This window comes from Magnolia sinica, chromosome 13, assembly GCF_029962835.1.
Source record: "Magnolia sinica isolate HGM2019 chromosome 13, MsV1, whole genome shotgun sequence".
Classification (NCBI taxonomy): Eukaryota; Viridiplantae; Streptophyta; class Magnoliopsida; order Magnoliales; family Magnoliaceae; genus Magnolia; species Magnolia sinica.
The window spans coordinates 5,656,063-5,683,962 of NC_080585.1; the positions used below are offsets into that span (position 1 = coordinate 5,656,063).

General features: G+C 39.9%; 1 protein-coding gene across 1 annotated transcript; it reads left to right on the forward strand.

The window, feature by feature from the left end:
* Positions 1 to 2,438: 2,438 nt before the first annotated feature.
* Positions 2,439 to 27,900, forward strand: LOC131222552 (uncharacterized). The gene is made up of 11 exons (XM_058217673.1): positions 2,439 to 2,702; positions 2,799 to 2,866; positions 9,967 to 10,048; positions 10,234 to 10,317; positions 11,210 to 11,249; positions 12,988 to 13,033; positions 14,266 to 14,324; positions 17,471 to 17,538; positions 26,046 to 26,141; positions 26,262 to 26,326; positions 27,624 to 27,900. The coding sequence occupies exons 1-11, from the start codon at positions 2,647 to 2,649 to the stop codon at positions 27,776 to 27,778; spliced, it is 819 nt and encodes a 272-aa protein (XP_058073656.1). The 5' UTR covers positions 2,439 to 2,646; the 3' UTR covers positions 27,779 to 27,900.

Consider the following 27,900-nt stretch of genomic DNA (forward strand, 5'->3'; position numbering starts at 1 on the left):
AAGTTGGTTTTTATCACCTGGACCTACCGTCATTGATAAAATCTAATGGATGAAGTTGATTTTATATTTACAACATGGTGAGTCCTGTAGATAAGTTTTTCATGCACTAGTGCCTAAAACAAGTGTTCCAAAGAATTCGAATGACAAGCATCTTAGAACGGACCCAAATCATCTACAACATTTATCCAGGCTTTGTTGGCACACCACAAAACTTTTATATGTAAATCTGTTCCATCCATCAAGGATAATTATTTTAACTATACATACAAAATATCAGCACCCAAAAAGCTGGAAGGGGATTGGCTGGTGTACATCACACTAGTTATATAGCTATTGAATTTACGTCAGCAAGTTCCGTCGGTCTGATGATAAGGTATGCGTTATATCCAAACTGTTCATCCAGTTTTCGAGCTCGTTTTAAGGCCTGCCAAAAAATAAAATAGATCTAACTATCAACTGGACCGCGCTGAAAAAACCAGGGGGAGATTGAACGTCTACCATTGAAATCCTTTTTGGGGTCACAGAAGTTTTGGATCAATGTGAAATTTATTTTTCATCTTCATTTAGGTATTTGTGACCTTATGAACAGATTGGATGTAAAATAAACGTTATGGTGGGCCTTACAAATGTTTAAATGGTGAAAACATTATCTCCGCTGCTATTTATGGTGTGGTGCAAATGATCTTTAGATATGATTCATTTTTTTCATGGTACTCTAAAATGATCTCTAAAAATAGATGAACGGTGTAGATATAATAAATACATTACTATGGGGCCCATCTAATTTTGATCTCTTTTGAACCATTCATACAACTCGGAGCTCGAGGACCGCCAGTGCTCATCTTCGCACGTACCTACAACAGCTATATAGCTGGTGTGTGGTACACCAGCCAATCCACTTCCCTAAAAGCTCTAATAGGCCCCGCCAATGCGAACAGCGTTAAAGTCTCCCAAAACTTCTAAGCTCACTTGGTGGTCTACATGTAAAGGCCTATCTTTAGCAATTCATGTGTAATGATGTTTACACATCATCATCACAGAGCCAAGGTTGAGAAAGAGGAATAGGCCTGAATCCAAATGCTAGGCCTATCATCCAAATTCAGGGTCTAAGTCTCGACATGGACAGGTTGGACTGGCGCCCGCACTCACATAAACATGAGATGTGGCCTCAATTCCATTACAAAATGATTGTGAGCCCCACATTAATGATGGAAGTTATTCATCTAGGGCATTCTATATCATATCATATGCTTTTGCAGCCCATTTGAGTTTCAGAATCATCCCATTTTAATAAGCTTGTTTCTATGAATATTTAAAGAATCATACAAGTTTGCTTTTTTTGAGTATTCAAGATGATTTACTTAATTAAATTCAGATTTCTATAAATGCATTACAATAATCTAATGCATTCCAATGACAAACACAAAATTTGAATTCTATGGTAGTTCAACACAAGCTACTTGGTAGGTATTTGGCTAGATTCCAAAACATTTCAAATACAAGAAACCAAAAACTGAGATTTGGCAGTAACTCCTGCTCTCACATGGGTATTGGTCAGTACTCGGCGGAGCCTACCATGATGTATGTTTTCTATCCATGCCATTCATCTATTTTTTCAGCTTATTTTAAGGCATGCCTATGATCTTAGGTAAACCATACCATAAGAAACAACTGTGATTGAATGCATACTATTAAAAACTTCCTACAGCCTACTGTAATGCTTTTTTGGCCATGCTGCCTGTCGATTAGATCACACAGACGTGGATGAAGTTGAATTACAAATATTAGCTTAGCCTACAACTTTTGTAGCCCTAAGAAGTTAAACGGTGTGGTCCACCTTAGATTTGGATCTGCCTAATTCTTTTTTGGCTAATGGCCTAAAATGAGTGGGGAAAATGGATGACCATTACTGAGGTCTGCACACCGGAGGTGACTGAGTTGGTGGATCCCTGACTGTGGAGCCCACCTTAAACTATGTTCCTTACGTCAACGCAGTCCATTCGTTTTGACAGCTCACTTTAGGTTATAAATCCTAAAATGAAGTCGATCTAAAATCTCAGGTGGACCACACCACAGTAAGCAGTTGTGATTGAATACCCACCATTAAAAAATTATTGGGGGCCACCGGAATGTTTATTTGCCATCCAACCTGTTGACAGAGTTAGAAGGACCCGGATGAAGGGACTACACAAATGTTAGCTTGATTCAAAACTTTTTTAGCCCCCAGGAAGTTTTTAATGGTAAATCACCATCGTTTCCTGTGGTGTGATTCACCCGAGAGTTGGATCTGCTTCATTTTTCGTGTCATGTCCTAAAGTGTTCTTTTAAAACAGATGGATGGAATGGATATAAGTCACGTACATCAAGGTGGGCCCCATAGTCATGGATACACCCACAAAGCCACGCGCATGCCAAACGAGAACTAGGCACGGATTGGGAGTTGAGAAAGATTCGCAGGAGGTGGAATTGAAATTTATAGAGGCGGTGCTTGGTCCCGAAAGTTGAAGGGAAGGGGTGTCTGGTCCTTGTCCCTCTATAAAAGGCTCACAAGCGAATCGTATTGCCGTCCCTCGGTCTCTTTCCAGTTCGAAAATTCTCCCATTGCCAGAAAAATAAAAACCAGTGCTTTTTAGAGAAGCGAAGGAAATGTCGTCTCTCAGGTCTCTCAAATCAGCAATCTTCGAAATAGAAGAGCGAAAACAGTAAGATCTCTGATTTCGATTTCTGAAAATCCGTTTTTATTTTTTATTTTTTATTTTTATTTATCGTTCTGAAACTCATGAATTCCATTGCCGCAGGCAGTATCAAGCTCACATTCGAGGCCTTAATGCATACGATCGCCACAAGAAATTCGTCAAGGATTACGGTAGGCGGTAGCACAATCGTCTTTGATTTTCTTTGAATTTCTCCTATTTTAGAGATTAGGTTGCGTTTGGTTGTCTGTAGAATTCTCCGGATTCTTTTCCTCCAATTATGTTCTCCATATTGATTTGCGGCGGGAAAAGTGGAAAACCGCATCCTGCAAACATATAGCAAGTTTGATGGCCGAGTGTTTCCATGAAAATGTCCATTCCACTTTTGATCTGGTACATCCAAATACAGCCTAGGTTGTGTTTGGATGTTCAAACAAATCGGATTGCAATCATCTTTTCAATAAAATCTTTATATCCGACGTAGTACCAACCCCACTCCATTCGTAACAGGGGACTAACCCAGCATCACAGTCACTATCATTGCAGGCAAAACCTGAAACACATGAAATTCGGGGTATGTTGGTCACATGTCACTATGAATTGAAATGGTGTGACCTGACTGTGGCTGTTTCCTCTATAATGAACTGAATGAATCGCAATTGATTTCATTAAAGCATCTAAGCACACCCGAAGTATGTTGAAATTTGTCATTCTTTTATGATTCCAAGGGTTTAATAGCCTAACTTGGCACGTTCCATCAGTCCTGGGCTTTTGGTATAGTTGTTAGATTCTTAACAATGGGTATCATAGCCAGTTTTCGATCATGGGACCTGTGGGAATGCTAAGTCTACCTTTTCTCCTTTGACCAAATTTTGGAAGATCAAAAGAAGATGCTAGTTGGATCTGCTTCGAGGGGGATCGTGCCTTCTATTTTCAAGAGAGAATTGTTTTTGGGAAGAAAATTCATCATGACTCTTTCATAAACGAGGCTATTTAATACAACTCATAGCCTATAGGTTTGTGCCACCTCACCATAACTGATCAAAACTACTTACAATTACCCATTTTCCCACTAATAGGTAACCGGCTCCAGTATTCAACTCATATGACATGTACAACCATACTTGACTTATTCTAGGACTCTCTACTGAACCTAGTGTTTACCGTATTAGTATCGCGTTATATATTGCACCCCCAGGATACGGATACATATTGGTTATTGCACTGCTTGACCTAACTTAACATCGAGGATTTCTACACGTAGTGAAGCTTTCCTTTTCCATCCATCATTTCTTCCTTTATTTGGCTTTTGCTGTTAGTTGTGGGTGTAATTCACTCACATAGTGTTGCACTTGTTGCACACATTTTCTTTCACTTATCATTGTGTGTGTATCCTCGCGATTGTGAGTTCACTCATTTATTTTGCAATGTTGTACATGTTTGTGAGAGGATTTTGTATATGAATGATGGGTTGGTGACCCGACGGTTGTCGAGTTTAGTTATGGCCTCCTATTTGAGGAGAAGATTCAACGAACGAAGAGTTCTAGCTACATTCTATAAACAATCAACAACCGAAAATCTTGTGTCCTGTCATGTTGTGTTTGAGGGAGAGCAATAGCTCATGCTGATCGTTATTATCTTTTTCATAAATGTTCCAAGATGGGCATGATCGATATCTATACTCCAGCTTGATGGGGAGTGTGGAAATATATGTAATTGTGTTTGTGCGTATGTATGTTTTGTACTCTTGTGGAGCATTATATATTTCTCTCAGGTTAATATGTGTGTGTTTGTCAAGAGACTAACATACACAACACATCAAGTTGCCCTAGCCTCTCTCTCTCTCTCTCTCTCTCTCTCTCTCTCTCTCTCTCTACCCATTCTCTTCCAATTCTTCTACAAATTTCTTCTTGAATCTACTTTTATTGAGATAATGCATGCCATCCTTGTAATGATGAACCATGAAAATCTTGTTTCTCATGGATTGTGGTTGTGCGTTTGTGCATCTTATTCTTCAATTTATTTTCCTTCATTTTGTTGCACATGATTCTTGGAGTTGGGGGTTGTCGATTGTGCATGCAAGGTGTTTGTGGGTTGTTTGAATTGGCACCGGTTTTCAGTGATGGTCTTAGTCATAATAGTGAGTGGGACCAACAATTTCGAGGGCTTAGATTGAGCTATATGCATGCCACTTGTATGATGGCTGTGTGCATGCGTCAAAATCATCACTCTTTTTAGGGAAAATCAGATGTTAGAACAGTAGTGCTTGTCTTTTTCCTCTTTTCCTTCCCCCCCCCCCCCAATTTCATTGAACAATATGCATCACTTTCCTTGAATTTATTTTTTGAAAGGTCTTTCCTTGAATTTTTTTTTAATCTTGGTTTTAACGAATATCCTATAAGAAATGGCATGAAATGGTGATTGTAGAAAGATTTTTCACCTCTCTCTCTCTCTCTCTCTCTCTCTCTCTCTCTCTCTCTCTACTAATGAAATGGATACTGTGGAAATGTGCAGATAATGAGTTCTTTATTTGTTGATCCCAGTGTCCTAAAGCAATAAGGATGATGAACAGTCCCCTTCACTGAAGAGAAAGGAAGGGGGCTACACTTAGCCTTACATTTGAGCGTATTAACTGGGAGAGACTATTCATTCTATGTGTTTGTGTATAGGCTAATGTAGGCACTCCTTTAATTCAGATTTTTCCGTGAAATTGCTTTGAAACTATTGTTGACTTAGTGTGTTATTTGCTTGGGTGTAAATGTATTACTGATTAAACAGGTCAGATGTTTTCGATATCTGACTTGAACACTGGATATATATACGGACATTATCCACAGAATTCAAGTATAGGCTAGATTCGGATATCATCCAAAGAAGCAAGATATAAGTCAGATAGTTAGGCAATTGGGTCGTCATCATCATCATCTAAGCCTTATCCCGATTAATTGAGGTTGGTGGCTACATGCATCCTGTTTTGCCATTCCACTCTATCAAGGGCCAGACCTTTAGTTAGCCCACAAATCATCAATACTTTTCTTACTACCTTCGTTCACATCCTTTTGGGCCTTCTCCTTACCCTTTTAGAGTGTTCAACCTACACCAACTCACTCCTAACCGGTGCGGTTCTTGGTCTCTGTTGCACATGTCCAAACCATTTATATCCTCATCTTATTACCTATTGGTACTATTCTTAGGTTCCCTCGAATGTATTCATTTCTAATTCTATCCTTGCTCTTGCCACTCATCCACCTCAACATCTTCATTTCAGCTGCACTCATCCTATGAACATGTTGTTCTTTAACTGCCCAACATTTTGTCCCATAAAATATGGCTGGTCATATAACTATCCTATTAAATTTCCCATTCAATTTGAGTGGTTCATGACGTTCACATAAAACTCTAGAGGCACATCTCCATTTCTAATTACTTTATGAAATTAACAAAAATACCCAGTGTTTCAAATAACGCCCATAGCGTACGCTACGGAGCGTCCTAAATAGTGTAAATCCCCTGTAGCGTATGCTACAAAGGTCGTAGCATATGCTACATCTACGTAGTGTGTAGCATATGCTACAGTGTATTTTTTTACTATTATTATTATTATTATTATTATTATTATTAATGTTTTCTTTGTATCTAATGTAGAGGAATGTGACACTTTTATTGTACTTGATACTTTTAAAGTATGGGATTTTTATTTCTTTTCATAATTGTGACTTGTGGTTTCAATTAGACATTATTAATTAAAGTGGTTTGCTTAGAAAGTTGTTGATGTGATAATTATTTGATTTGGTTTATATATGTAGATTGGGTTTTGATAAATGATAACTAATAACTTGTTTGAACATGCTTATAACTGATAAAATGAATCATCTTTTAGTCACACACACACACACACACACACACACACACACATATATATATATATATCATTTTTTTCATTATTTATTATATTTGTCCTATTTTTAAATTAAAAAATAGAAGTATCGTGTAGATTATGCTACACGCTACGTATTTATGCTACATGCGGGCTGAGCGCTATGCATCACACTACTGCTATTTAAAACACTGAAAATACCTAAAAGAACAAATTTGTGTAACATAATTACCTAATATCAAGCCACAAATCCTAAAGCATTTAAACAAGAACTTATCGACTTTGACGAAAGATAAATTAACTTAACAACAATGATCACTATATCAAACTTTTCAACCTTGTCAATGTGAATTAACACCATATAATTTAATAAATCATATCTTAGTATTTAATATTTTGGTTAAAATTTTTATTAGTTGAGTAAATTATGAAAATGCCTTGGGTAATCGGGTAAGCAAATAAGGTTAAGGTAATGTCCGTAACTGACAAGCATTGAAGTTGGATAATGGATATTCAGGTAATTGGGTAGAATTTTTTGAATTTGGGTAAAAAATCTCATATCGATATCCGATTTTCTCGGGTTGGATATGTCGGGTAATGGGGCAAACAGATATCCATTGCTAGCCGTAGTTGGTATAGCCTTAGAGTATAAGTTCCAGTAAATCTTAAAGAAAGAAGCATAATTGCAATGATTTTAACTAAAGATTAATTCACTTTGTTTTGAATAAAGGAAATTGGATGTTGTTGCTTTGGTCTTAGTAGGCCAAGACTCATGAATTGCACAGTTGCTCGTCTCTAGCAGAAATAGCTGATTTTTGTGAAACTTAAGAGGGGAGAGAAGTATCTTGTAATCTATTAATCATTTAATTTTTTCAACATTGGTAAATATCTCTGGACACAAGTCATATTCATACACTGTTGCCTATGCAATAAAACGACTTGAAAGAAAAGCAGACAACCTTCTAATCTGCATTAACAATTAATTATCTGCAATACGTTTATGAATCTCCCAAATCTGTGTCTTATGTGCATGGCTGTATCAGAAACGGTTACCCACCTATTTATGCAGTGTCCGGCAGCATCCTTGGTGTGGAATGCCATCCTTTCGATGTTCCAGGTCAATTGGGTCAGCCCAAATTCCATCGAGTTATTTTTTCTTGTCTTGGCATGGGGTGCAACTCAAAGAGGAGTTAAGAATCCTTTGGTGTCTATGCATCTTGGCCAGGTTTTGGGCCATCTGGGAGAGAGGAATGGGAGATGAATCAGGAACATGAGCCACTCTATGGGGAGTGTAGTGTTGAAAGTGAAGGGTCTGGTTATTGAATGGGCCTCAATCTTTAAAAGGGATTTTGATTTTTCTTCTATCTTGTAATTAGTAGGGTGGCTGCCCTCTCTTTGTACAGTTTTTGCCTCTGGTCTTTTTTCTGTGCTTAAGGTGATTATTGACATGTATATGTATAATGCAGGGGCATTTTCACACTGGGCTCGAGTGGGGTCGCCTGTGGGATGCAGGGGCACACCTGGGGTGGGTGACCCATGTGATTTGGGGCCCATGGGGCAAGTCTCGTGTTCGAGACTCCTCACCAGGGGTGATTAATGCGCATTTTACACTGGGCTCGAGTGAGGTAGCCCGTGGGATGCGGGGACACACTCGGGGTGGACGGCCCATGTGATTTGGGGTCCACGAAGGGGGTTCGGCCGCGGTCCTAAACCCATGAGATGTGGGGCTTGGACTATGAGATAAAGAGATTAATTCGCCATACTCTAAGAGTTCGAGCTTTTAGAGCAAGTGGTTAATTGTCCTGCATCAATGTAATAGTTATCGAGATATGTGTTGGCATCACATGATGCAAGTTATAACATGTGTCCCTCACATGGCTAATCACTAGACATTGAATTGATTGCCTCAGATTAACTTGTAAGGCCCCGAATGCTATGCAACCCCAAATGGTTGGAAATTGGGAAGGGACCAGATCCATTGCCTCTGGGGGCATTGGATGTATAGTGCCAACATGTCATTGTTGCACATGTGGCACATTTGGACTAGATTGAAACTGTTTATTTATAGGTCAGATAGTGAATGGGCCATAGTCCAAGCATTACATTGTTTGGACAATCATAACCTTTTGATCTGTGTCATACAGATGGGTGCTAAAAGAAAAAAGTTATCAATCACTCACACTTGGTGAGAAGTCGATTTATTAGATGGCTATGATAGTCCACTCAAAGCAATTCCAATTAGTTGTCAATCAATGGTCGAGCTCAAGGAATGTCTGGTCTAGATCAATATACACAGGTGTCATGTGCCTGGAAAATGGTCTGACAGATGTGGAAATGCATGCCTCCTAGGGCAGTCGATTAGCTCCCAAGTCCCAATTGCAAATTGTCTCAGAAGGTATTTGATCCAGTTCTTCTAGAGAGGGAAACCCTAAGTTCTTATCTTGTGATATTATTATTTGCGCATCTTCTGCATGATTACATAATAGATTTTATGACCATTTATGTATAGGGCTGCATAATAGCACAACCATCTTCTAAGATACTAACAGTTTTCGTTTAGCAATTTTGAGTATGAGCGTTGGGTTATAAAATCTGATATCTAATCATGATAGATGTTTCTTTTCTGCTTCAATCGCATGTTTTTCCCCCTCTCCGTAGGCCTTAATTCACTCTCTAGAACTGCCACATGAAAACCAGATTTACATAGCATACGAATGTATATGCATTATTTTATTTGCAGATTATTTTGCATCATCGGAATTGTTTTCTCTTTTAGATTAGTCATGTTCTGTTGAACTTTATTATTGCCAATTTGTCCTCCTCTTAATGTCAAAATCTTAATTTTTTTACTTCTTGAAACCTACATTCGTTAGTTCCTGAAAAAATTTTAAAATCTGTTCAGAAGGCTGAACTGGTGAAGACGCTAATTTTGGACCAGACCACTTCAACTGCTGGTTTGAACTGTGACATCATGTCTTTCATAAAATAATACAGTTCTTTTTTAAGCCACTGGTGCTAACTGGTACAACCACCAGTTCGGACAAGTGCAGCTGTATTGGAACAGTGTTTAGATCTTAAATAGTTTGAGTTGCCAAACCAAAGAGAGCTCAGCTTCTTTCCAGGTTTATGCATGTAATCTTGTCTGTTCTGGTTTTTATAACATTGGTTCTAGGGAAGATGAATATTTAAAAAATGTCATCTAATATAGATAATTCATAACTTCTTTCTTTCTTTCTTCTTCTTTTTCTTTAATTTATATCAAGGGTTTTATGTAACATCATTTGATCATGATCATGATCATGATCATCATCTAGCTCTTATCCCAATTAATTGGGGTTTTATATGACATCATTTGTAACTTGGAAATCATTTCACTTTCTTATGTTTATTTCACAGTGGATTTCTATGGTAAGGCAAGAAATACACATGGTGTATTGCCTGTTAAAACTGATCAAGACACTCTTAGAGAAGGTTACAGGTGCGATCATCTGTTTATATACAACCTTTTTTTGCAATGCACGATTAACATGGTTTTAGATATCTTGTTGGATAAAATGGATTAGTCTTTGTTTTTGGTTTATAAACTTCTATAGAAACTTCACTTTTCTTTGACCAATATTTTGACTTTAGTTAATATGGTAATTAAGTTATTCCTCTAAAAAGGTTCATCCGTTCTGAGGAAGATGATATGAACCCGTCTTGGGAGCAAAGGTTGGTGAAGCGTTATTATGACAAGCTTTTCAAAGAGTATCCCTTGCCCAGAGATGTCGCATGACTTTCTTATAGTTATTCTTGGTTTGGTATCTAGACATCATATTGCTATATGATTTCATTCAGTTAACTTTTAGGCTATTTTTGGTAGACCCCTAAAAATGAGATCATCTCATTTTGGTTAACAATAGTTATGTATTAGAGATCTTGATTTCTCTAATACGTAATTACTGTTAGTAAAATGAGATGAACTAATTTTAGGTGTCTACCATACAGGTCCTTAAGTTTTCATAAAAGATTTTATTTTTATTTAAATCTGTCATATAATCATGCCTGGAATTAACTCAAATCTTTGTTTTGCAGATACGTTGTTACTTCCTCTTAACCAACATTCCTTCTTTCTAGTTTTCAATCTTATGCTGTGAGACTTATGAGTTCTTTTTTCTTTTTTCCTTTTATTTTTTATAAATTGAGGTTCTTGAACTTGTAAGTCTTGTGATACTTGAGACTGCTTACCACCAGTTTGGCAAATGCTGACCGTTCTTTGAAAATATTATTATATTTTTGCTATGCATCCAAATTCCAAAGAGAACATTAGGAAAATATCAATTTATTATTTAAAATAAAAGTAGCCCAGTGTTTTCTGATGATATTTGTTTTTCTTATGTTTTATCACTAAATTAAAATTTTCTATTTTCCCTTCTTATTTAAAAAGTCAATTTTATTTCCAGAAGATTTCCCAAATATATTTTGAGAAAACCCTAAAATTTGAAATGCTCTTGAGAAATTCCTGGGTTGAGAAACTGTTGAAGACAAGATTTGTCGCTTTGCTTACTACTATGCCCACTGGCTCTCTAGACGAAACAAGTTCCTTACATAATTTCAAATAGAAAGCATGTTCCTAGTTGCTGGCCTTAACATGTTGCAGATATTGCATTGCTGACATGTCACAGTACAAAAGCGGCAAGGTACATTTCACTTGTAATAAGTGGGTTTATAACCTGATCTTCTACTTCAGTACAATTTTAAGCCATTACTCTGATGCTCTTGACATTCTAGAGACGATACTTCTTCAGTCAATTGTTATGGCTTGTCTCATTGAGGATGGTTCTTGCTCTTTGTTTTTGTTCTTTTCAAGAGTAGTTGTAATATTAATTGGCTTCATGCCAAAATGTTCAAACCATTAATGGTGTTAATAAATAAACAGGCACTCTAATGTGAGTATGAATTCTCCATGTATTGCTGACGGAGCAACCCCAATTTTCACCTTGTATTGGTCAAAATACGTGGAATTTCTTGGTTTTCGTGTAGTATTCCCTTATATAACACATTACGTGAATCATCAAAATATTTATCTTGAGTTCTCCATACAGAAGCATGTTGTTTGATACCATACACAGAGAACATTATGACACAAATCCCCTGAATATTCTCCTCATGGCCAAATAAGTGAAGCATGCTACTTCTCCAAGATGGATCTAAGGTCGTATGATACCGAGTGCAAATTGCTAAAGGTGATCAGCCGAAGACCATGTGCGTTATAAGATATGGAGTGTTTGAGTTCTTGGTAATGCCTTTTGGCCATGGCTTTTGAAATCAACTAAATATTGACCACATCTCAATTGTATCGACAATTGCAAAAAAAAGAAAAGAAAAAAGAGCCAGATAAGCCAATATAGGTTGGTGAGGGCAAGATCTGCACCGATACGGACTGGTACATGCCATAAAGGCCCTCTTTTGAATTTTTTGTTTTTCAAAATTTCTCTCTGTGTTTTTTTTTTTTCCACCCCTTTTTTATTCCAAACATGGAGGAAGCTTAGAAATTCATTTAATACTAAACTAATCTTATTTTGGGGAAAAAAAAATCGAGTGGAATAGACCATTTTTAGAAATATTGAAAGGGGTAACCTGTCACTCCCCCCCCCATTTTCTCCAAGCGGTTCCCTGTATAAAGAAGTTGGTAATGTGGCAGTCGACAAACTTGCTTTGTTAGTTTTGATCGTTACCTCCACATCTTGTAACATGCTTTCAGTGTCATCATCCATCAGAAGAGATGCCCATAACTTCGCAATGCTGTCGACAATTTGTGTTGTTTAAGCCCAAGCATATTTCTCCAATACACCCATACTTAAAGAGTAATTACTGAATCCTTTGAGGTCATCGATCTGGCCACAATATACTTTTGCATTTCTTACCTTTTTGGATATGCATGTAAAATTTATCACTTTAGATATTATGGGAGCTACTATATACACCCATCCATTTTGATGCACACACCTCTCTTTCCATGTTTATCAATCCAGCAGCCCACAAAGTTGTCCAAGTGTATCATCAGAAATAGTATTAAAAAAATAAAAAAGAGTGTGTCTGTCCATGGGGATGGGTGCATTTGTCAAGTTCCCGCTATTTTTATTCTGTTGATAATGCTATAGCCCTCGCTTTCTTGGTATTGCATTGCTCTTGGGAGATGATTTTTTTTTTTTCTTCTTTTCTTTTTTTGCAAGTTTTGTGTGGCTGTTGCCATAGGAAGTATAACTGGTTCATTATGCTTGGTTGCAAACTTGCAATTACTTTCATGAATCATGATAGCGTTCATCTTGGCCTATTTCTTTACTAAATGTGTAATATAAATCTTACTGCCATACCAATAAAAAAAATACTGCAGTTAGAGTGGAATTGTTTCTTTAGTGATGGGTTTCTCCACAGATTGGCCTAAGATGGAGGACGGAAAAGGAAGTCATATCTGGGAAAGGTGAGCAATTTTATTTTATTTTTCTTTCTTGCATTCTCTATGTTCTTTTTGTCTGCCTATCCAAAAATCTATTTATTTATTTTGAAAAGTATGATGTCTATACTAAAAATATGAAATGGAACTAGTAATTATTCTAAGTTGATATGGTGATAAAATATTCCCAAAAATTAAAACCAACACAAACAGCTTTTTTTTTTTTTCCTGAAATTGCTGAACGGCAACTTAGTTTACTCCTTCAGAAAGCTAAAGAAACTTCTCCTAAAGCTATCCAAGTCCTACAATTAATCAACTTATGAGACCTAGGCTTTCCAATTTGACTGTGCAAGGAGCAGGGCTGTTCTGTCGAAGTTCACGTCCTGGCCCAAATACGTGACAGGCTCTCTGATAAAAGACGTCAGTGGTTCTGGCCTGGGGCTAGGCTTCACAAAATTTCTATTGAGGCCTGAGCATAGCCTGAAAAGAAACCCATTTATGATATTAATGGGCAGGCCTGGGCCTGAAGTCAATGGCCTATCACTAAATGGGTAGGGCTGAGCTTGAATTTTAGGCCCAATTAATAACAGGGTCAGGCTCGGGTTGACCCTGACGCAGCCTGGACCCACCTCTTGGCTCAACCACAAAAGTACTACATCTTGCTACTGGCCAAGCAACCAACTTTTCTAATGTACTTACCAACCCTCTATATGGCAATAGAATATTCGATACCCATGTTTTTGACCTGTTAAGAAAATCAACAGCTCAGACATTGAAATTATCACACCTCAAAATTTGTTAAACTTCTTGGGTATCTTGGAGAAGCGCAGCCAGTTAGATATACTCTAGTGTTATTTTTCTGGTTATCATGTGTTTTTTTTTTTGTGGTTCATTCGGATCACTTGTATGCAGTACCTCAAAAAACAAGTTTGTAATAGATTCTAGAATACTTGGGTTTACAGTTATCTAAGTTTATATTTGTAACCCGTGTGGATTGTTGATTCTTTTTCCTGATATCTTATGTATTACCTTATCACACTAGCTGTCCTTTTGAATTCTTGATTTTCTCATGCATGGATTACTGAAATAACCTGTTTTCTTTTATCTGGGGCCTTTGTTTCCCTATCTAGAGAGAGCTAAACACCTTACAGTTACATTTACTAGAATCTCTTTGGTACCACTTCCTTTTCCTGGTTAGCTCTTAAAGGATGTGTTGCCAATCACATTACTGGACTGACTCGATATCTCTTCTTCAACAGGGCAGTTCATATGTGGCAATAAACAATGCAGTGAGCAAGATGGATTAGCAAGTTATGAGGCATGTTTTGTACTACTACTCTCTTTATTGATCTGTTGATTAACACTTTACTTTTACCAATAATGAAATACATGGTTATCTGGTCTGAATAGCAAAGTTAACTGGCATCTCTCATATATTTTCATTCTGGAAGGATCTGAACATCATAGGCAAATTTAGTTCTTGAAAGAAGGAGCAACTAAATGATATTAGCACGAGACGTGTTTGCCACAGCATTGCTTGGTTTCATCTAGGGGTTGAGGAGAATCTTTCCCAGTTTGAAATTCCATCTCCAGGAAGGTGGATTCCATTGCTTGCAGCATCTAAAGAGAGCATGTGTTTTGAGATATGCTTAGTATTTATCAGATTGTCAATGTGTTGCTAGGTTACTGGGGTTCCTGTGCTTGTGGATCCTGGTTCGCTTGGAACTAAAGGATGCCACATACATCTGTACTTACCTTTGCATTAATTATGCTCTATTGGGTTATCTTTGGCTATTTTGACGATGCATCCGATACTTAAAATATCAGCTCTAAATGCATGTGTTCCATATTTTTGGTATCATAGGTCCTGTTTTGGTTATCACGTTTGTTCTGTTCGAAATTTTCAACACATGAGGACTTTGGGGGCTAATTTTCAAAGATTTCTGATCAATCTTAAAAACTTTTAAAAGTGAACCATTTTCTCTTAGAAACATTTTTGTTTGGACAACTTTTTCAAAAGAATCTGAATAGTGGCTATGGGAAAGACTTCAGAGTTTTTGCTCCTACCCGAGTCCAAACCACCATATGCCCGCATGTTTGCTGATGGTGCTTTGCAATGCCCCTATGGCGATTTGAACCCGGGTAGGATCAAAATTCTGAAGCATTTCCCTAAGCCGATATTCCCTTTCTGAAAAATTGGTCCAATTTTTTTGAAAATAAGGCCCCAAAATCTTCATATTTTGAAATTTTGCAAGAGGTTCAAGCATTTTCTAGGAATTTCATCATGAAAAAACGGTGCTGGTGGAAGCAGGTTCTTTAGGGATGAAGCTCGAGTATCGGCTTTTGGAGGAATTGTTGTAGATATTACATGCAACTATGCCATTGAAGTCTTAGCACTAGAGTTATTGCAGATTAAGGAAAAACTGAGAGAAAATGCAAATATGAGATGAGGTTAGGATGCTCAAATATGAAACTTGGGACCATCTTTTCTACCCATCAAAATCTTAACTGTTCGCTCTAAATGGCCCTCACCTCACCTTGATAAAGTTATCAGATGAGCACATAAACTTCTCAATTCTCCACTATTTGGTAATCTACTGAGTTCTACCTTTCAATAAAATAAAAATAAATTTACTGAGTTCTACTTTAGTGGTGGAACCTTAGACTTCTAGCTACGTGAAATTATTATTGCTTAGAGAAGAAACAAACCATTGACAGGGAAGGTTTCTTCAAACTGTTTTTCGTGAGGTATAATCAAGCTTAATTTCCATTGCTTTCATCATGGGAATCCAAGAGCAGTGTTTTGCATAAATCAATTGCATGCTACTTTGCTATGGCATCCCGTTCAAGAGGTTGATTCCAATCATAGCTGAAGCAGGGGCCTTAAGGCATGGGTGGTGGGTGTCTAAGGTACATGAAGCTAGGCCCATCTTGATTGATTATCAAAGGAGACTCTTGGAACTTCATTCATTGGGCAATAGTAGTAATGGTACACTTGAGTTTGTATATTGAGTCTGCAGATGATCTTGATGTCATTACTGTGATGTAGCATGCCAGAAGGAGGCTAACTGGTTCCTGGATAATAATCAAAGCGTAGACCTTTTGATATATTATTTATTTGTCGGTCAATCACTCTTTTGTGGATAGTGAAAACTATTCATAAAAAATAAGGCCAAAAGAAAAGGAGCACTTTCATGGCCATATCATTTGGATCTGATTCTTACCAACTTTTGATAGGTTGGAATATCAGCTGAGACACTCTGCTGCTATTACAGACAAGAAACTCATTGGTTCTGCTAATAGTGGAGTGTTTTTCTTTTCTTTTTCTTTTTAATCATAACCATATTTTATCAAGGAAGAGAAAACCTGCAACGAAACATTATTGGGGGAAATTATGAGATATAATTACACCTTACCAATAAAGATCTATCCCCCTTAGACTATGATTTGCTCATAGCTCATCCTTGAAGGCTGGAGATACACATTAGAGACTGCTTCTCCTTTTACCCCATGGCCCCCCTGCCAATGCCATGCCTGTATAAATCCTGAATTGACCTGGGCATCATCTGGGCAGTCCCAAAAGGCGCAAAACCTACCTGATATTCTGCTTGCATAATCAAAGTGCATAAACAAATGGTCCTATGATTCTGCATTACAGAGGCAGATGATGCATACATGTTCCTGGTACTCGAGTGGTTGACTCTGAGGACCTTGTCCTTTCCCTAACCAACCAAATGCAACCACCTGAGGGCACCTGGGTCCCTCTGTAATTAAACCACCGGAGCACACATACCCCCATGATCACCCTAAAAAATCAGAGAATAAAAGTGCATTGATAGAAATTAGAAAATGCCCCCGTCTTGTCCAAACTCCACTTCCAAGCATCACTCTTCACAACCCTGGCTGTGGATGGCCATCTATTCAAAATTTTCATGAAGCTAATATATTCTGCAACTTTGTCATCATTAGGGTTCCTTCGAAATACTGGTATCCACATCACCCAATCATCAATCAGCTTGTAGCAATGGGAAACCTCCCTGTCAGGGACCTCCTGAGATAATCATGGAGAGAGCTGTCCAAGAACACATTGTGCATCCACTGGGAACCTTGTGCAGGATCATCACCAATTTGATAAAAAGACTGCCTTGGAGAATTCCCCTTCACCATGTAGACCGTTTCCCATAAACTCAATTACCGATTATGGGATGATTCTCTGTTATACCACCCCCTACCCAGACCTGATATTTCCTTTCAGTTACTTGCTTCCATAGTCGTCTGTCCTCCACCCTAATTCTCCACAGCCACTTCCTTAGTACTAATAGTGGACTCTGTACTGTGTAATTTGCATTAAGACCATATTTGGGTAATTTCTAATTTTTGTTTGCTCGCATCTTCATTCATTAGCCTTTTTTAAAAAAAAAATTCCTGCAAGAATGTGGTTCATCTCCTTACCTCTTTTGTCAGGTGAACTTCTCGTACTTCGAAGCAGGAGAAAACAAACAGGCTCTCGTGAAACTTGTAGCTTGCAAGAGGTAAGCTGCTCTGCGTCGTGCTTTGGTCATGCCTTCCAAATTGGATTATGGCATGGATGGAATGTTGTTGGGGTTTTTGTAATGCAGGGGCATTTTCACACCGGGCTCGAGTGGGGGTTGCCTGTGGGATGCAGGGGCACACTCGGGGTGGGCAGAGCCCACGAAGGAGGTCTCGTGTTCGAGACTCCTCACCGGGGGTGATTAATGCGCATTTCACACCGGGCTCGAGTGGGGTAACCTGTGGGATGTGGGGACACACTCGGGGTGGGCGGCTCATGTGAGGCGGTACTCATGTCATTTGGGGCCCACGAGGGGGGTTCGGCCGACATCTTAACCCATGAGATGTGGGGCCTGGGCTATGAGATAAAGGGATTAATTCATCATGCTATAACAGTTTGAGCTTTTAGAGCTAGTGGTTAATTGTCCTGCATATCAAGCATGGTTTTGGCATTGAACACTAATTACTAGTTTAAATTATTCTCTGCCTGTTTCTTTAAAAGTTCCTGAAATCATTACCATTTTACAGTGCTTGAATAAGCTATATAAAAGTGCTTTTGTGTTCTACCTATGTCACATGATTTTTCAGAAGGCAGAGGTACTGTGGTGGATGTATTTGATGGCAACTTGATGCAGGACATGAAAATTAAATATGAAATGCGAGATTTCAGGCTTAAGATCACGTTAGTTCAGAAACAATTACACAAATTCCATATCCCACATGAAAGTCCAAACATTCAATTAAGGGGAATCTATGCAGGTCCAGGCCTACACATGATAGGGCTGGATCAATAAAAATTATGAACCAAACGATACTTAAAGATAAGAAATAATCATCCACGCATGCAAAGTAATCAGTCCCTAATCCAAGGGATTCAGAAATTTCAATTCGGGGAACCCCTGAGGTAAGAAAATTGGCAAATAACTTAGGGAAAACGTAATCTAGGGCTAGGTTTAATGAAAAACGGATATGAGAGGATAAAAACCTGAGCAAAAAGACGATCCCGCGTGTGGACAGCAACAATGGCCCAGACGGACGTGCATGTGATCCCGGCCGCATGTGTGTGGGACCCACTATTCAGAAAAAGGCCACCTTGGCTCTGGTCGGCCAGGGATGGTCTCCAAAACCCCCAAATTTCAGCTTGATCCGATGTACAGTTTGTGCGTGGTGCTCCGCCGAAGTTTCAGCTCGCCTGTGAGGCGAAATCTGAAAACCTGCTATAATGAAGAAATCTGATGCAACAAAAGGACGAATTCGAAGTACGGATGGTGGGGGAAGATGAAAAAAAAAAAAAGATGATAGAGGATGGGGGTGAATCGGGATCGATGTGGCTTCGCACCACGGTAGTTAGCCCTTCGAAAAGGGAGGGCTTCGCACCCACTTTTGAATTCTTCCACAACTCACGAAGAGAGTAGAAAAATAAAGCAAGAATTTTTTTATTAACTTCAATGAATCAAAAGAACTATAAAGGGTGCCTATTTATAGGGAAAATTCTATACCCCAAAACTCGCACCATGTGCGTAACCTATTATTTGGCGATGAAGTAAACTAAAATAAAAACCAAACAGAGAAATCTAAAGCGTTCACAATGTTCTAAATAATAACAATAAGCAAAACCTAAAATATGAAATCAATCTGACGAGTGAGCCACGATCATGAGATCTCATGATGGGCTTTTCTTGACTATCGGGTCAACTTTTTTTAACCAAAACTTGTCTTCTAACTAGGAGGCTCTCCTTGGACGTCGTCATCGAGCCAGATCGATGGTGGGGTCCTCCTTCTGCGTACGTACGTCCGTAGGGGTGATAGTGTGCGGGCGTGCGTGTGTACGATGTCCTCATCAACTCTCTTCGGCTGCGAAGATTTCGCCACTGGCGAAATAAAACTCCTGAACCGCTCTAGAATGTCGGGATCAAGTCTCTGAAGCTCCTCCTCAGTGAGCCACGCGCTGTCTGAAGCTGAGCGTGACTTCCATTTAACTATGTATTTCTGAAACCCGCCATCCGACGTGGAAATTATCTCATAGTCCAGGATATCCTCTATTTCCTCTCTGAGTGTGTGAAGGCTAGGCACGGGAGACAGAGGCTGCGATGAAAGGTCGGGAAGAGGCCATGGATCAAAGGGTAAGGCTGGGGTATCAGGATGGGTGGGCGAAGGGCTGGATAAAGTATCAGTGGGTCCTTGAAAAGCAACTAGATCCTCTATATTGAATGTGGAACTAATTCTCATGGAAGGTGGAAGATCTACCTCATACGTATTGAGACCATTTCGCTTTATAATTTTGAAGGGCCCAGCGCTAGCGCGTGTAACTTACCAACGGTCCCTGGAGGGTACCGCTCGGGCCTGATGCAAACCATCACAGAGTCCCTAATATTGAACTCTTTGAAACGTCTATGTGGTCTGCAGAAAATTTATAATGTTCATTACTAGTAGTGATCTTTCACCTGATTTCTTGATGCAATGAATGTATGTGATGCGCAAAAGACTTTGCAGACTCTGATGGCCTATGGGACAATGACATGGGGATAAGATCAATAGGCTTTTTAGGCTTATAACCAGTAACGACTTCAAAAGGACTTAGACCTGTAGACCTATTGACAGAACTATTGTATGCAAATTCGGCTATGGGTAGTACGACGTCCCATGTCCTAGTATGCTCCCCCACTAAACATCGAAGTAAACTCCCTAGGCTCCTATTAACCACCTCAATCTGCCCATCAGTCTGAGGGTGGTAGGTAGAAGAAAATTGGAGCCTAGTATTCATCATGTGCCATAGTGTTTTCCAAAAGTAACTCATGAATCTCACGTCACGGTCAGACACTATAGTTTTTGGTAACCCATGCAGTTTAACGACCTCACTAAAGAACAACTTGGCAACATGAGAGGCGTCGAAGGTCTTAGAACAAGGAATGAAGTGGGCCATTTTAGAGAAATGGTCCACGACAACAAATATGGAGTCATGCTTTCGAATAGTCTTGGGAAGTCCAAGCACGAAGTCCATACTGATGTCCTGCCAAGGGATGAATGGGACTGGCAAATGTGTATATAATCCTGTATTCTGTTTCCTCTGCTTTGCCAGTTGACAAGTACGGCATTGCCCTATAATTTGGCCACGTCCCGCTAGAGGCTTGGCTAATGAAATCTATCCTCCACTAGGGCAATGGTCTTGTCACAACCGAGATGACCCGCGACCCCCCCTGAATGTAACTCCCAGACAAGAAAATTGTGAAGGGAGGTGCGTGGTATGCACAAGCGGTTACTCCAAAACAAATATCCATCCAAAATCAAATACTCATTGTTAGCTCCTAACGGACTTTCTAATAAAGACGTATACACAACCCCAAAATCTGGACACTCGGAATACTCTTCTTTGATGCGCTCAAGGCCCGTAACTTCAACGCTCATGAAGTTGAGTAATGCGACTCGACGACTCAACGCGTCGACGGGCTTATTCTCTACACCGGCCTTGTGCTTAAGCACAAAAGTGTACTCTTGAAGGAATTGAACTCACTTAGCGTGCCTGGGGCTTAATTTCTTTTGAGAGTTCAAGTATCTTAAGGCCTCGTGATTTGAGAACAAGACGAATTCTTGTGGTAATAGGTAATGTCGCCAATGACGTAGTGATAGTACTACCACGTAGAATTCCTTGTCATAGGTGGAATATCTTTGCTTCGCCTCATTCAGTTTCTCACTAAAAAAGGCTACATGGTGCCCTTCCTGACTAAGTACTCCTATGCCGACTCCTGATGCGTCACATGCAACTTCAAAAGCTTTTAAAAAATCTGAAAGTCACGTGACTGGAGCTTCAGTCATCTTGACCTTTATCTCCTTGAAGGCCTTCGAGGCAACCTTTGTCCATTGAAACTCTCCCTTTTTTATGCAGTCCGTGATGGGAGCCACAATGGAACTGAAGCCTCGAATGAACCGCCTATAAAAAGTGGCTAAGCCATGAAAGCTGCGCACCTCATGAATATTGCGGGGTTTAGGCCAATTAACGATGGCCTTGACCTTCTCGGGATACGCCGATACGCCCTCAGCTGACACAATAAAACCTAAGAAGATCACATTACTAGACAAGAACGCGCACTTCTTTAGGTTGGCGTACAACTTCTCGGCCCTAAGGATCCCACAAACCTGCCTCAAATGGTTGAGTTGTTGCTCCTTAGTCATGCTATAAATCAAGATATCATCAAAGTATACGACCAAAAACTTCCCCATGAAGGGCCTCAACACTTGGGTCATCACACGCATGAAAGTGCTTGGGGTATTAGTTAACCCAAAAGGCATAACTAGCCACTCATATAGCCCATCCTTCATCTTGAAGGCCGTCTTCCACTCATCATCAGGGCGTATACGGATTTGGTGATACTCACTTTTGAGGTCGATTTTTGAGAAGATAGTAGCATTGGCCATCATATCTAGCATGTCATCAAGACGTGGTATGGGAAACCGATACTTAATTGTGATTTTGTTGATGGCCTTACTATTAACACACATCCTCCATGTACCATCCTTCTTAGGTGTAAGAAGGGCGGGCATGACACACGGACTCATGCTCTCTCGAATGAAACCCTTCTCTAGTAGTTCATCAATCTGCCTCTTCAACTCAGTGTGCTCCTTCGGGTTCATTCTGTAATGCGGGAGGTTTGGTAGAGTTGCCCCAAGGATTAAATCAATGACATGCTGTATATCCCTCATAGGGAGAAGCTCATTCGGTAAATCATTAGGAAAGACATCACGAAACTCATGTACTACCTGAATGGCCTCAGTGGGTAACTCTACACTAGTCTCTGGTACACTCTCCCTAGCCACAAGGGCGTATATCATCGAGTCCGCCTCCGTCTCTCGCTCAAAGTCTTTGGCATTCAAAATATGAAGCGGTTTGGGCTTGGACTTCGACTCCTTCACTTCTTTTGGGCCGCTCATACCAATCTGTGTGGTGAACTCTTTTTCAGTTGTATTCTTGGGTTGCAGAGGATTTAGCTTGACCTTCTTGCCCTCAAACCAGAATGTACACACATTTGAACGACTAAATATGGTAACGTCCCTGTCATAGAGCCACGGCCTACCCAGAATGACATGGCCCACATCCATAGAAACAACATCATACCAAATTGTGTCTTTATAAGATCCGAACTGAATAAGGATAAGACGGCGGTGCGAGATTGGAATGGATGTTTCATCAACCCAGGAGACTCTATAGGGCTGAGGATGGGTTTTCAACTTTAAGCCCAAACGACTCACAGTGCTAGTCGATGCCACGTTGGCACAACTACCACTATCCACGATCATCTTACAGCTCTTTTCCCCACATTTTGCACAAGTGTAGAAGATTGTGTTGCGGCGCTAGTCATCAGTGTTTTTGGCTTGAGCCAGGGCGCAACGCACAATTGCGAGGGTCATAGACTCTTGTGCTCCCTCTTCCTCATCACTAGGGGTTCCGACTGGCTCATATTCCTCCTCCTCACTATCACTCTCTGGGGGAACTACTTCTACTTGCCCATCAATAAGGAGTACTTTGGTCCCCTCTCTCGTGCCACACTGGTGAGCAAAGTGACCAAACCCTTGACACCTAAAACACCTAGTGGCCCCACTTCCACGTGAACTGGACCCGACAATCTCTTTACCCTTATCATCCTTAGGTCTGGGCTGAACATTAGGAGAAAGTTTGTTTTGGAATCCCGTGTTAGGTCTAGCCCCAGAGGGGTTGGCCTTAGCACTGGATTCGCGAAAGTCAAACCGCCTTCGCACAGATACTTTAAGGTATTGCTCAACATCTAACACTACTTGGTACAACTGTTCGATAGTGTCTGTCTTTGGTGAGCAATTCTCTCCTAATGTTAGGACGGAAGCCCGTTTTAAAACGAGCAAGGGTGAGTACAGGGTCCTCATCAACCTCACAGTGAGTCAAGTACTCTTCAAATTTCTCAATATAATCAGCAACACTCATGGAACCCTGTCGAAGAGATTGCCACTCCTTAATCAACCGCAGGAGATAAGAGAAAGGGAGGTACTTCTCTTTTAGCGTTTCTTTCATTTCTCCCCAATAGACTATTGGGAGTTCCCTTGCTCTTTCTTTTTTTCGCTCAACCATCGTCCAAAACCTCTTTGCTTGACCCACAAGCTTCATCTTGGCGAATCGGACTCGTCGAGCATCCGACATATCGTACCACTTAAAATAGTGGTCCATATCCGCCAACCGATCTAAAAAAGCTTTAGGGTTTAAGTGGCCATCAAAAGTAGGGGCATCTACTCTAACTCCCTTGAGGAGTTGCGCATTTGGGTCATATTGGTCATGATGTCCCTCACGGGGTGGGTGCACAGGTGCGCACCCATTACCAACTCCTTGGCCGCCTCCATTCCTTGGTCTAATCTCCTGACCGCCTGCCTGAGAATGGGCATCTTCCCCAATGGTGGGGTTTGCCCTGAGGGAGGCCTCTATTTGAGTAACGCGATCATCAAATTGGTTAAGGCATTGATCTATGCATTGTTCCAAGCGCTTAGACATAGACTCAACCTGCTGGGCTAACTGGGCCATTGATTCTTGTAGTTGCTCCATGTTTAGAGTAGGATGCAAACCAAAACCGCGACCCGTACGTGTGGGCATACACAGGATAACTCAATCCTAAGGACCTGCTATGGCAACTATATGTGTCTAAAAAACTAAATGACCCTACGAGACTCTATATGAAGGAAACTACACACCGTTACTAAAATTCAGTTATATATGATGGACTGAATGCATGAAGGATTCAAACAAACTAAACCCTAAATATGTGGTGAATTCCCCTACAAGAACCCTAAGTTCTGATACCAAATTTGATGCAGGACATGAAAATTAAATATGATATGCGAGATTTCAGGCTTAAGATCACGTTAGTTCAGAAACAATTACACAAATTCCATATCCCACATGAAAGTCCAAACATTCAATTAAGAGGAATCTATGCGGGTCCAGGCCTACACATGATAGGGCTGGATCAATAAAAATTATGAATCAAATAATACTCAAAGATAAAAAATAATCATCCACGCATGCAAAGTAATCAGTCCCTAATCTAAGGGATTCAGAAATTCCAATTCGGGGAACCCCTAGGGTAAGAAAATTGGCAAATAACTTAGGGAAAATATAATATAGGCTTAGGATTCATGAAAAACGGATATGAGAGGATAAAAACCTGAGCCAAAAGACGATCCCGCATGTGGACAGCAACAATGGCCCAGACGGACGTGCATGTGATCCCGGCTGCACGTGTGTAGGGCCCACTATTCAGAAAAAGGTCACCTTGGCCCTTGTCAGCCAGGGATGGTCTCCAAAATCCCCAAATTTCAGCTCGATCTGATGTACAGTTTGTGCGTGGTGCTCCGCCGAAGTTTCAACTCGTATCGGGCCGAAATCTGGAAACCTGCTATAATGAAGAAATCTGATGCAACAAAAGGACGAATTCGAAGTACGGATGGTGGGGGAAGATGGAAAAAAAAAAGATGATGGATGATGGGGGTGAATCGGGATCGATGTGGCTTCGCACCACGGTAGTTAGCCCTTCGAAAAGGGAGGGCTTCGCACCCACTTATGAATTCTTCCACAACTCACGAAGAGAGTAGAAAAATAAAGCAGGAATTTTTTTATTAACTTCAATGAATCAAAAGAACTACAAGGGGTGTCTATTTATAGGGAAAATCTTATACCCCAAAACTCGCACCATGTGCGCAACCTATTACTTGGCGATGAAGTAAACTAAAATAAAAACCAAACAGAGAAATCTAAAGCGTTCACAATGTTCTAAATAATAACAATAAGCAAAACCTATAATATGAAATCAATCCGACGAGTGAGTCACGATCATAAGATCCCATGATGGGCTTTTCTTAACTATCGGGCCCACTTTTTTTAACCAAAACTTATCTTCTAACTAGGAGGCCCTCCCTGGACGTCGTTATCGAGCCAGATCAATGGTGGGGTCCTCCTTCTGCATACGTACATGCGGTAGGGGTGGTGGTGTGCAGGCGTGCGTGTGCACGATGTCCTCATCACAACTCCTTTGGGCTCGTTTCATTCTTTATCCCATCTATTACATATATGTGAATATCACAATCTGGATTTCCCCTAAAGGGATCATTTTGAAAGGGGACGAATCCCGAGTTTTTAGGAATTTTTATCTGAAAAACTTTTTTGATTTCATCTAAAAATTTCCTGCAATGAAACAGAATCTTGTTAGAATGGGGCTCCTCCACAGTTTTTTTTTTTTTTTGCTTTCCATTTCCTGCTCTAAATGAGATGGATTGGGCTAATACAAACTGATTCAGTTTGCATGCAAACAGGACCTCTCTCAACCTTACATTAGCATGGAATCACTAAAATGTCTACGTATTTATCATCCATATAATCCTTTCACCTGCAAAATAGATTTACTAAATGCTTTAATCATTCATGAGAATATAGTTGAGCAGTTGTTGTGGCACCAGCATGCACTGATTTAATTGCACATGGATGACCTTTATCACGAAGATGTGCGGAAAAGCTCATGTATAAAAAGAAGAAAGAGAGGGAGCAGTTGGATAAGAGAGAGAGAGAAACAGAGAAAGAGAAGCACAAAAGACGGAGGTGTCAACTAGACTCCCTCCCAATTCCTTTTTATTGCAGTGTACTTTCTTCCAGATGAATTAAGAGGTGTCTATATTTTGGCTGCTCTTCGGTGGATGCTGACTTCTCTGGTTATCTTAGGGAACAAACAAGTGGCGGGAGCACAGATGATGAATACAACAGAAGTAATGAAAGAAGGAGAAAAGGTTTTCCCTCTATCCACTAAAATGTTTCTTTTGCACGATTTCTTTTTTATAAGTTTTTGCATGGATCTGAGGTTCTTCCAGCGTCCATCACTTGAGCAAACTATGTTAAAAGTTCATTGGACACAATGGTGAGCATACATCCCCCACCTTGACCATTCAGTACCCATCTCCTGGATTGTCTTTTGCCAAAAATCTCACCAAACTGATAATCCTAACAACCAAATCTGTTACCTTTTTTTCCCCATCAAGAACAGTCCATACATTTTTTCTCTAGATTTGGCAATTAGGGTCATTATGTTGATGGCATCTTTGGAAAGTGGCCCATCCAAGAGGTAGGAAAGCTGTTGAATGGTCCAGGATGATGAGCACATGTACATGCACCAGTTGTGGGGCAGATATGAGGCATATTGTACACTTTGGCAGTTTGCAGTATTCCTCAAAATAATGGATGGATAAAAAAATCTGGACTGTCCAATTGATAGGCCAACTCTTGGACAGATTAATGCTAAAAAATCACATGGATTGGATCACCCTAACTGTTCAATCAATTGCCTAAATTTGGACACTAAATAATGGTCTGCAAAAAGTCAATTGATTGGACAAATATGGGCATCTAACTGGCGTAAACATTTAACTACCAAGAGGTGAAGTCTGCGTCAAGCAGTTTGGATATACAGAAACATAATCCTGGTGAAGATAAACACGGTTTATCTTTAAAATTAGAGAAACCCATGGACCTGAGTTTTTCAACCCTTTTTGTCCATTTGGACGTTGGATTTCACATTCTTCATTCTTCTTCTGTTGATTACATGTCTTTGGATAGAGCTAGTCATCTTTCAATTCATTGCAATAGTCTTTTTGATACTGGAGGAACTATGGGATCCTAATTCATCGGGATGTCTACTGTGTACAATTGAGGCCCATATTTGGTGACCCATATTGTTGATCTAATGGCCCCCATTTCAGGTGGTGGAAACCCTGGAAACCTTCCTTATTGTCCTACCATCCAATCTCTGTCTCCTTTATGAACTTTTGCTTTATTTTTCATTAACTGTCTATTTGTAGACCAGTCATTGATGGCTTAGGATTTTTCTATCTTGGAGTTTGTTGCAGCACCCCCCATCCATGGCCAGGTCCATCAAATCAACAGTCCCAACAACGGACTGGCCAAATTGTGCAGACAGATGCATCGGGATATTTTTTGGCATCGGCAATTCATGATTTTGTACCCTCTTAGATGAAACAGTGTACTGACATCCTTTTAGGGCATTAACATGACATTCTTATTATGGCCTAGATCTGAGGCACTGGACAAATGAATTCCCAATATGCATCTTCAGCTTATTGTCGGTTACTCATCTTATGACTACGTTTGCCTCCATTACATGTTGGCATTTGATCAGTCCTGGTTATGTTACTACTGCTATTAGGGAGCTTGAGGTTATGGGATGATCGACAAAATGGAGCTGAAAAAGAGTGATTTTGTAGCATTAAGAAGTTTTTATTTTGTATTTTTCTAGATGTTTCATATAAAACAATGTGAAATGATTTTTCCGATGTCCAAACTTTGTGTG

Coding starts and splice junctions, on each gene's coding strand:
- LOC131222552 (XM_058217673.1), top strand. CDS start 2,647: ATGTCGTCTCTCAGGTCTCTCAAATCAGCAATCTTCGAAATAGAAGAG. Junction 2,703..2,798: donor GAAATAGAAGAGCGAAAACA/GTAAGATCTCTG, acceptor CCATTGCCGCAG/GCAGTATCAAGCTCACATTC. Junction 26,327..27,623: donor TAATGAAAGAAGGAGAAAAG/GTTTTCCCTCTA, acceptor ATTATGGCCTAG/ATCTGAGGCACTGGACAAAT.